General features: G+C 34.0%; 1 protein-coding gene across 2 annotated transcripts; it reads right to left on the bottom strand.

Annotated features, from left to right (window-relative positions):
* Window positions 1–1,212: 1,212 nt before the first annotated feature.
* Window positions 1,213–9,889, bottom strand: LOC107638290 (uncharacterized). Of its 2 annotated transcripts, none has more exons than XM_088485378.1 (11): window positions 9,660–9,889; window positions 8,952–9,589; window positions 8,670–8,830; window positions 7,736–7,796; window positions 6,323–6,388; window positions 6,138–6,223; window positions 5,907–5,970; window positions 4,030–4,242; window positions 2,698–2,763; window positions 1,919–1,998; window positions 1,213–1,830 (listed from the first exon to the last, which is right to left on the bottom strand). In XM_088485378.1, the coding sequence occupies exons 1-11, from the start codon at window positions 9,799–9,801 to the stop codon at window positions 1,713–1,715; spliced, it is 1,695 nt and encodes a 564-aa protein (XP_088341504.1). In that variant the 5' UTR covers window positions 9,802–9,889; the 3' UTR covers window positions 1,213–1,712. The 2 variants fall into 2 exon arrangements, with proteins under 2 accessions (XP_088341504.1, XP_088341505.1); XM_088485379.1 differs by having other exon boundaries at window positions 1,934–1,998; window positions 9,660–9,873.
* Window positions 9,890–11,390: the final 1,501 nt, after the last annotated feature.

The following is an 11,390-nucleotide window of genomic DNA, read 5'->3' as shown; positions in this document are numbered from 1 at the left end:
ATTAAAATAGTAAGATTCAACAAGTGATCTCACAAATCGGTTTTTTAATTATTGAGTTCTATCATATAAATTAAATAATAAAAAAATTATAATCTTAAAAAATTTAAATTTTAAAATAACTACTATATTATTTAGTGAGATTTAAAATATTAAATTTTTAAATATATAATCAACAATAATTTGATAAACTCGTTTAAATAAAAAAATTTACTATAAAAAATTATAATTTTAAAATATAAAATTTTAAAATACAAATGGCAGAATAATTTTATAATAATTTAATTATCTTTATTATTTTATGTAAAGAGAATTTTGTTTATTAAGGTCTAAAAAATAATATTAAAATAAACACTATCAAAAAAGATTTTAAATTTAATGTTATGAAGAAAAAATAAAAAAATTTATATAAGAACTAATTTGATTAATTTTTAAAATTTTAGGGATGAAAATGATTTACGTCTAGACTTTCAGGAACTATTTTGATTATAAATAACTTTTTTACATGTTAAGTGACATATAGCATACTAGGTGTCACTGACCTAATACGTCAACCAATCATCTTATGACACGTGGCATTAACTTACCACGTCATCATGCCACGTGACACTTAACGTAACACGTCATCATCTAACTAACAGAAGGACCAATTTGACTTGTTTTATCTTTTAAGGACTAATATGACTAAAAAAATCTTTTGAAGACTAATTTGAAAAATGAATGATCTTTTTCAAAGACAAATTTAACTATAAACCCAAAGTTTGGATGGTGGTGGTAAAAATAAATGAAAACATTATGGACCTTTTAGTGTTTTTTGTGTCTTGTGTATTTACTTTGCCAAACATAAAATATATATATATTGTGTCTATATCTTTTAAATCTGTTTCGGTATCTCTGTCTCTTAATATAAGTAACCAAACGTAGTGTTAATGTCAACCGAGGGTTGTCCTACGAAAAAATGGTTTAGTATAGAGTTGGACATATCAATCAAAAAAGCCATGAGAAAACAAAAAAGAGAAAAAATGTAAGATCAATATGTTTCTACCTTAGTAACTTTGGATGTTATGTTTCTATAATTTTGGATGTTCTTTTATGTATACTTGAGGATGTTCTTTTGAATTTTTTTTTATAAGATGACTTTTTTTAGGCCGGCAGTTGATATGGAAGAAAGCAATAATCCACACGATATTGGAAATAAATCCTTTAGTGCAACTCTTGGAGTAAATGAATCCCAACAAGTTGTTGAATTCATGTCTTTGTTAAATTCTTTTAGAAATTCTTAGTTTATTGTAAGTAGGCATATAAAACAACCAAACTAGAACAGTCATCTAATATGCAGGAAATAAAACAATTGGACAACGAAAAAAAAAATTACATCATCTAATAATACACATACAGCAGTTCCCAGATTTCCTCCTCCACTTATCCTTGAATGATTTGCTTTATTGCTTTATTATTGGGGAACTTTCAAGGGTAACTACCCATTCAAAAGGGAATAAACTATAAATTCAATAGAATAGAATGCCTCTAGTTCATGCTCAATGAATTTTCCTGGGGACTTTTAGAATCTATGCTTCAAAATTTCCGTCATATGAAGGGCCTTTCTTTAGTTAGTCATGCACCTTGACACTTCTAGCTTCAGACCCTGTAGGTCTCCCAACGCCGCAAGGGCACCTTTCGCCTTTGGCTACCTTGACTACCTCTACGCCCATGCTCTAGTATTTGCTGCCTGGCTGTACCATCAAATGGCGATAGTAACGTCCACGAATTATTCTGTGGCACAAAAATTGAATCTTGTTGGGGAACCTCAGCTGCATCTGCTGCTGGACAAACCTTCAAAACATGTAACAGTTTAAATAAGGATACTAATCTTTTCAAGTTTAGAATCCGATATTTAGATTTAGCCTAGAAAAACTGTTACCATCTCACTATACACCTCTCAATTCCTCTAGATATTGGACGAAGGAAGGGCGGATCCCGTTGAGCATAAAGCAACCCAACCTACAAGAGAACAGAAAGTGGAAAAGAAAAACAGCAGAGATTTACTTTTACAAAGTTTCTTAGAACACATGATACTGTGAATTTCAGACAGTTTTTCACAAATTTAAGGCATTCATACTACCAACCTAAAACTTCTGTACATATACATTCTGTTCACCAACCCATATTATATCCAGTTCTATTTTATTGGAAATGTTAGAAAGAATAACCAATCCTAGAGAGGTAAGCACAGTTTAAGGGAAACAATAGCTTGGAAGGCTAGGGCTTATAATCAAGGTTTATTATCCAAATTAAGAGAGATTTGAGATCACAAATTCCAAGCCCCCTTTAGAGAACCCGAAAATTGGACAAAATATATACGGGCTTGCCCATTTATTTGATGACAGTTAGAGCCAAAGCCAATCAAAATCACATGAATTTTGATTTACATATATTTGAAGTAAATGTCACGTAATAAAGTTAAAACCATTTTGGATGCAAATAAAAAGTTAGACATAAAAATCACTTGATAAGAGACAATAGAATATAATATAAAAATAATTAAAGGAAGCAATTTTATAAATAACTGTCAAAGATGGGCAGAGAAAATTCCAATCCAACTACATGATCTATGAATAACTTAACAACTATGAAGAAAGATCTTGGAAGAGGCCACTGGTCTTTCCTGAAATAGAATGCATAAGAACAAAGATTATGTACCTCCAATAATGCAACAGCAGACGGGTCGTCAAATATTTCTTCGCTATAATCGATTCGGTAATTAACCTGTCGGAAGATTATGAATATCTTCATTAGTATATTCTAATCTAAGCAGTTTTACAGGATCAGTAAACATAAATAAAGCGCAGTGCCTTCCATTAGTTCAACTATGCAAATCTATTGATAATACTTCTTACAGATCGTGTTGGAATATTTAGATTTTATTGCCACTAGGGTAACTATATTGTCTATATTGATTACATCAACCCTATCATTTAAGTTTCCACTTTATTGTCCAATCGCCGGTTGTCAACTAGGGGAATTGGGGAAAATTAAATTGTTTTTTTTTCATCTTGTGCTACTTTTTCTACTTGTTCTACCCTACTGATCTGATATCATGATGCCAGATCTAGGGAGGGGATAAACATTTCAGTTCCTACTTTAGGAGTGATTATTCATCAAATTGCTCCCAGATCTTAAACAAATATACCTGATTTGTGCCTACTGTTATCGTCTAAAAACTCCTGTTCTTTTGAACAGAAAGAAATAAAGAATCTTGTTATGATCAAAATACAATTTTCACATTATAAAATACATCTATATTTAATGAACATCAAAGGCAATATTATTTTTTCTAGTTAATTGGTCAACTACAATTATAAATCCTAATAAACAACCATGGAAACCCTTCTCAATTCCTTCTCCCACAGAAACCATATAAAAAAAAATTACAACAAAAAATAAAAAAGAAAAAAGACAAACAAATGCAAATAAAGATAACCAAGGCAATAATAATATCAATCATTATCTATTCAAATGACATTTTTGTTGTTAAATATTTCCCCTTTTGACTTAAATAAATTAAGCAAAGCCTTCAGTTTGAAATGTAAACAAATAAATTAAAATGCAAATATTTTTCCTGTTTTCCCATTCTATAGTTAATGATAGTATATCCACTTTCATACAAGTACACTCAAGTGGATATCAAATATTTGCTGGTCAGCAACATCATTAGATACACTAATCAGATATGAGGATATACTAAGAATGAATAACTAACTTTCAAGCAGCGTCCTTGTTTGTTAGGTACACCATTACAAACACTAAGCTTCTTGTTCCTCTCCTCCATTAACATTTCAAGCAAAATATACTTCTTTAACAAATAGAATTTCAACATTAGGGACACCATCCTTTGATTTTACAATTTCATATCCATGTGTACATGTTCGCATTTCCCATGTGTGAAGATTGTTTTCTGCCAATATTATTCATTTTTCAATAGAACTGATGCAACATACTAGCAGCATATAAACTTTAGTTAGGAAAGTTTACCCCAAATTCTGTGTTGACAAGAGCTTGAACGAAATCCATTAACTGAAGCTTTGCCCACTCCATGCGCAATATAGGATCATCAATTTGTGGTGGACACCTCCAAGGGGCACCAAAACGTAATTTGTCTTTTGAAACCTCTCCATTGCATACATCAATTGCAAACTTTTGCAAGATCTCCAATGCTCTATCCATCGCCGGATTCAGGACAGTAATCTGAATGAAGTTGTTTAATGTTTAAACCTAAAATGGACGGAATATATATTTTTCCCAAGTATAGAAAAGTCAAAATTCACATATTCAGGACAGTATCCTCTAGTAGTATATGTTAATAATATTAATACATCCATTACCAGTGGATGCATAGAACAGTACATATAATTGAAAACCTCCGGATCATCCTTCAAGAAAGTATTAACACTGAAGGTCGTAGCAAACTAGCAATAGTTCCCGAGCCTTCAAAAGACTCACTCTCCTGGCCTTAATTCTATTTCCAAATTTGTATGAGATAATCTCCTCACTCTCTCTCCCACCTCTCTAAATAACCTCTCACCTCTACCCTAAAATAGAATTGTCCATACACCACTAGTCTGCCAACTTGACTGAGTTAGTTAAAATACTAGTTTCCAAAATACCCTTAGTCTTTCTCATTCTCTCCCATAAAAAGCATACATTAACAGTATACAATAGGGTGGGTAGGTGTCGCTAGTAGTTTAACTAGTATTTTTTCCCATTAGTTTCATCTTCCATGGATCAAACAGTGCCCATTATATCAGCCACAAACAATGTTTCCAGAAATGCCAGTTCGATCTGAATCAATTTTATTGGATTCATTTAGGGTATTTCTTGGTATCCTTCTAGCTGATGAACTCTTCTTAGCTCTTGACATTTTCTCACATGATGAATACACCTTAGATATTACCCAAAAAACTAAAGGTAGGTTACACTGACTTCAGATAATAAACTACAAATGAAATCCCTAGATTTGTCAATGATACAAATCATGAGCGGCAGTTAGTGTCGTGTTTATAAGGGATGTCAGTGTCACATTTTACAAAAATTGAAAGGTACCAAACGTCATATAATTAAAATCTCATGGGAGGTGAATTTGAATCCCACCTTAGACACGGAAAACATCCTATGGCCAGCAGTTTGCCCTTAAGTGGATGTCCTATGGTGAAGGGATAAGTCACCACGTCCAGTGGTGGATATCTTTGGAAAAGTTTAAAAAATAAAATAAAAAAATCTCATGGGAGGTTAGGTATACTTTCACAGATGGAGGGATACCCTGTGTAATATTGCCTAACCTCAAGAAATTCAGTGTAACTACCCAAAACCTAATAGATCAAGCTGTTCGCCCTCACACCTAAGACAGGCTGTCCCAGATTCAAAAAGTAGATTCTGTACCCAAATTCTAAATTCACACTAGTCCTGACCTTCCAAATTAATTACCGGATATACATATATAGACATACATATACAAATCCTCAACCCTTCAACAGCAGATTGCTAGCCCTACATTGTCCAAGCCACATTGATCACGGTAACCACCAAACAAAATGCCACTCAAGCACCAGATTATGTTAAAGAGATGGTTATTAACATAAAATTCCAGCATCCTATCAAGCAAGCCAGTTCAGCCGATGGATCAGTTCCATCATTGTGTTTAAAAGAAACATGTTCTGGATACCTTTTAAGCAGATTTTAGCAGCTATAATTTTTCTTTCTCCTTCCTTGATCTTGAGGATAGACTAAAGAAAAAGATACCAATATACCCAGACACAATTTAACTGAACATAAATAGAAGCATTTCATGTCAGAGAATAGACAAATAAGGTCAAGAAAGAAGATGCATCCCATGCTCATTATTTGAAACTTACTTGCAAATACGCTAAATATGCATCTACAATATCCTCAAAAGTACTAGCCTTGTCTTCCGTTATCCTACAGTTCAACAAAAGCATCAACCACTGAGACATACAGCAAAAGGTAGATGTAAAGAATACACAGCTATACAACATAAAGCACTTACACGTGCTTAATGGTATACTACTGCTCAGGCTACATATTAGATGACAAAAATAAATCAAACAATGAAAATTAATTCTTACTTTTGGTAATATTTACTTTGCTTAAGTGCATAAAGCTCAAAGAGATGTCGAGGGTTTGGCCCAAGTACCTCAGCAATTACATTCCACTGACATTTAGGAACCACAAGTTAAAAATTGCAAAAATTTCTGTAACTTAAACACCAAAATAAATGTAAAGTTATCTGAGGAAAAAGTAATATCCTCACTTCTTTATGACTGAAATAATCAGGGACCATATGCATTTTAGCTTCCTGTGGAGTCCATCCAAAGGTCTACCAACAAAAAATTGTTGAATTAATGATATAAAGAATATATGACAAACATAAAATGTCACAGACAGATATACATCATTGTCAGAATACACAAAAGTTCTCACACAGAAAAACTTCATAACCAAAGTCCAGACACATACTCTCTCAGAAGTCAAGTGATAAAGTATTATCAAGGATTGACCCACAGGGGTTTAAACCCCAGTGCCAACTATAGCAACTGTAGTGACTACAATATTTTTACTATTCAACCCATATATAGCTTGCTCAAAGGATCACAAACAGATAGACACCATTGTTGAACTGCTACCCAAATCTAGCTGTATGTATAATACTCTGTAACAGATAGATCTCAACTCATGCAGATTCTCTCTCTACCCATCCCTCTCTATTCTGAAGCCATACATAATTGAAAAAGCACAATTTTACTGCTAGAGAAAAGGGGGCACTAGCTCCTTAAAAGAAATTGTAGGAGAGAAATAACAATCTGACTTGAAAATTAAAAGGGGAAAAAATGAGAATCCCAACTCCCGGCCTTAGAAATAGTGTGATCTACATTAAATTCCTCAATCTACAAAGCACGCCTTGCTCGGTCCTCCCTCCCCTATAGCAAAGTCTAGGTAAATACATGAATGTCCTAATGCATGTGATATACATGACTACTTCAGAAAGCTCTTCTTGCATGGGTTCAATGCATTTCTCACCAAATTTTCAGCACCAAAATGTAGAGTGTACAGTCAAGTTTATAAACAGATTCGGCGAGAATTGGATAGTGATTTCCTTCTGTTGAAACATGCATAAAACTACAATGAAGCAGAACAAGGGTCAAATGTATTCTTGTTATAATCTCATTGATTCCATAAAAAGATTATTGGCAGAAGCAGGGCAAGGTTTGCATTCAGCATGTGAAAAATAGATAGGTTGGAAGGAAGGGAAGAATAAAAGAAAGGGATACGTTTGCGACGAACAGAACAGAGAAGATCTATTGGCAAGTAAATGTTCATTTAAGATTTCATTTTCTTAAGGTTTAACTAAGAATTTAATATACTCCATTACTATATGTCATTTATTACACAGAGAAAAGGCAGATAGAGAGAGATTTCAAACAAAAATGCTGCAGATTATTCCTACTTTTCCTGGGCAATGACTCAATGCATAACTCAACGATATCTGATAACATGAACATTTGTCTTCACATATCTAGTTCCAAATTCCAACATTTAATCTCTGGGTCCTCTATATGTGCGCACGAGAGAGAGAGAGAGAGAGAGAGAGAGAGAGAGAGAGAGAGAGAGAGAGAGAGAGAGAGAGAGAGAGAGAGAGAGAGAGAGAGAATAGTTATCCAAGTACCTCGCGTGATATGAATATATCCTTATATCCGAACTCCAAGAATGCTTCATATGAATAGTAGCTGAAGCAAACAACAAGGTATAAGACGCAATAGAATGGAAACAGGCCCACGCAAGATATTCCAGTTAGTGAAGATATTAAATGAAATTGCGGAAGAATAGGAAAAAAGAAGGTAGAGGGAAGAGAAGTAATAAACTAGACTGAATGATGAAAATAACCCTGGACTCAAACACAAGAACATAAAAATGCAATGAACCAAGTAGTGGAATATAGCTGAGATAGAAATCAGCTTAGACCACTGACCATACCAAATATTTAATTCTCGAGTGAACATAAAAAATAAATAACTCTTTTTTTGATAAATGACTTCTTACAACAGAAATCATAATCCACTGCAATTAACCATCACAGAGATTGTGTCTCCTACAAAAGTTCTGAGTTGCAAAGAGGAACGTCCTAGAAATTGTTTCTACCTATTCTAGTATACATATCCGATAATGTACTTTGCATCATTTTCTTCCATTCCCCATATTATATGACTTTATACTCAGAAGCTGAGTATAAAATTCAAGCACATTCCGTAAATAGAAGTAATAAAAGGATTCCTAGTATCTAAAAATTCAATTGTACACTATTTAACAAAGTCTAAAAATTCTTACAGTAAAACCAGCGAAATTTCAACAATCCATCTATGCCTATTTTACAGAATCCAACCTCATCAGCCAATGGAAAGTGCACTTTTTTCTGAAATTCTGAATCTGACTTTTCATTTTGGAAGCAAGCAAGTTTCATAGCCATAAAATTTGGAGCCGGAACAGCTAAAAGGTTTTAATTAAATTCCAGTGACAGTTTACAGTTACAAAGAATTTTTTATACCTATTCTTGACAACATTAGAAGGGGCAAAGAAAGTGAATCTGAAATATAGAAAATCACCTGTCAGATGTCACCAAGATCACGGGCAGAATACGCTCATTCGCACCCAAAGCAATTATACGCCATATCAGACTATCATGATACAGTGGTCCGCTAACTGATATATCATCATTTACAGTAGCATGCTTTAAAACTTCGATATTATTAAGAACTAACTTCGGCTGCAAGTGACTAGAACAGATTATAAATTTTGAAGCATTATACAAAAGCAGAAAAATCCAGTTGAATTACTTGTGTCCAATGTCTAACCAGAGAAGTTTACTCCACCATTGAATTGCATACCTGGAAATGGTCCACTTCAGCAGCTTGTGATAACAGCTCCAACAACAAACAAGGCCAATCAGTAGAAGAATGCGTCAAACTCCTTGAGAACACGCCAGTCCGGTTCATATGAGCAATGGCATTAGCCCTCCACCCTTGCTGAACCTCGAGCACCTTCTTCGCCAGCTTCAGCGCCACAACCGCCTCCTTGAAATAAGAAGCCTCCTCCACAGACAAGGAAACCTTCTCCTTCTCCCCGAACCCTAAAATTCTGTCTATCTCGGCGGCATCGCAGCGAGCGGACATTGCAAAGATCGCCCGGTCCCACAGCACTGCGGGTGAGGCCGCCCTGTTGTTAGGGACAGGGGACTTCGAAGCACTGCCGCCGGCGAGCAACACGCTGCGGAGAGCCCCGGTGAGGCCGTGCCATTTGCTGAGAGTGGCAAATACCTGCTGAGCGGTGATGGTGCCCATCCGGACACCTCTTTCAGCCATGGACTCAAGGCATTGTTCGAGGCTTTTCCGGCAGTCGGAGATAGAAGGCGGCGGACAGCTGGACCACGACGCCCACGGGTGGGAGGAGCAGTGGCCTTCAACAGATTGCGCAAAGTCGACGTAGCCGGTGAAGTGAGGAGCTTTGTTCCAGTCAGTGAGCAAACCTGCAAAGAATTGAAGAATTGAAGAAGGGAAGAGAGAGTGAATTTGTTGAGAGGGAGAGAGAAAGAGTACGGTTGAGGAAGAGGGTTGTTTTTCCGACGCCTCTGGGGCCGTGGAGGATGAGAGGCTGGGGGACGCGATGGTGCTGTGCGTGGTTGTTAAGGATTGTTTCAAGGAGAGGTCTGGGAATGATTCTCCATGGCTTCTTCACCATGTCTTTGATCTGATCTTTGCACTCTTCTTTCTGCAGATGAGTGAATGAAGTACAAGGGTTTTGGAGGGTTTTGCTCACTGTATCATTAACTAATGGGAAAGTATAATGAGTCAATAGAATATTTGTACAATGTGTATAACGAAAGTTTATGGAGTATTAGAGATATAATCATTAGTGTTATCTTTTTTCAAGGTTTATGAAGTATTAGAGATATAATCATTAGTGTTACCTTTTTCCATCAGTTGAAGCTTTTGAGATGAGTGGTATAATGACATGGTATTAGAACGCTAGATGCGAAAGGTTAAGAGTTCGATCGTCACATGAGAGTTCCGTTCATTTTCATTAAAATCAATTGTACCTGAGTTTCCACTATAAATAAATGATACTATTGTACATGTTTTTTTTACAACCAACCTCAATCAAATTGCACAACTATAACTCAAATGTCATAATCTTTTCATATTTATTTAGAGATTATAGATTCCAGTCCCGTTATCTTTCAAAAATAAATTGGCACAACTATAATTAAGAACATTTTCAAAATATAGCGTGTGCACACCTCTTCCATAACTCAAAAGAGCACACTTTCTTCTACTCTCAGTTCTAAAATTGTTTCATCATCAAATTTAAAAATCTTCCAAAATCCAAAATTATTCACAATAAAAAACTTCTCAAATCAGAGCACAAAAATTCCAACAAAACTTAAGAAAAAAAAAACTGATGAATGATAATTATTTAAAGTAATGAATTCGATTTTACCTTATTTTATTACTGTCAAAATTCAAAACTTGACGAGCATAAAAAATCTACGACTAACAAGTATATATGCATGCAATTACTTAGCATGGTTTCTATTACTATTTTTATTTTCCTCTTTCTCTTGTTTAATAAGATGCTCATCACTAATTCAAGTTATTTGATTCTTCTCTACTTTATCTCGCTTCATATTTTTTTCTCGAAAAATTACTTATCAAGAATGTAAATGAAATAATAATGATATAACAATGAAGTTGAAATGTTTATTGTTTGTGTTGGAATTTATATTTTGTGTACTGAACTTTATTTTTTTGTGCTGATTATTTTTGTCCTAAAATTCATTAATTTTGTTGATGGATGATAAGATTGGAGTTAGAACAAAATAAAAGATATTTTTGTCTGAAAAATTTTAAAAATACGATTTTAATTCAAAATACAACGTTGAGGACTATTTTAAATTAAAAAAAAAAGATTAAGAACGATTTTAATTTTAAGGACCAAAATAACACTTTTTTTAGTATCTCTATCATAGTAGCTAGAATCTCAATTTAACTCTTAAAATCTTTCGATATTACAATTTTAAATGAGTTAGTCAATTTTACGAAATTTGTACTAGATTTTACGATTTAAATCTTGTTAAGATTTTACGTTTTACGTACTTAATTTATTTTTTCGATTTTACATAAAATCTCAATTTTCTCTACCTTGATCTCTATCATTTTTATCAGAATAGATACAAATATATTAATTCAATATCTCTAAACACAATATCTCTATTCTTGTCTCATATGCCAAACATATACATCTTCCATCTCATGTCTATAAACAAACTC

The sequence above is a fragment of the Arachis ipaensis genome, chromosome B4, assembly GCF_059453495.1.
Source record: "Arachis ipaensis isolate K30076 ecotype BB chromosome B4, ASM5945349v1, whole genome shotgun sequence".
NCBI classification, from domain to species: Eukaryota; Viridiplantae; Streptophyta; class Magnoliopsida; order Fabales; family Fabaceae; genus Arachis; species Arachis ipaensis.
Note: the sequence above shows the minus strand (reverse complement) of the source record. Positions and strands in the feature narration are given on the sequence as shown.

Coding starts and splice junctions, on each gene's coding strand:
- LOC107638290 (XM_088485378.1), bottom strand. CDS start 9,801: ATGGTGAAGAAGCCATGGAGAATCATTCCCAGACCTCTCCTTGAAACA. Junction 6,389..7,735: donor ATATATTCATATCACGCGAG/GTACTTGGATAA, acceptor TTTTGTTGGTAG/ACCTTTGGATGGACTCCACA. Junction 6,224..6,322: donor ATTATTTCAGTCATAAAGAA/GTGAGGATATTA, acceptor CCTAAATGTCAG/TGGAATGTAATTGCTGAGGT.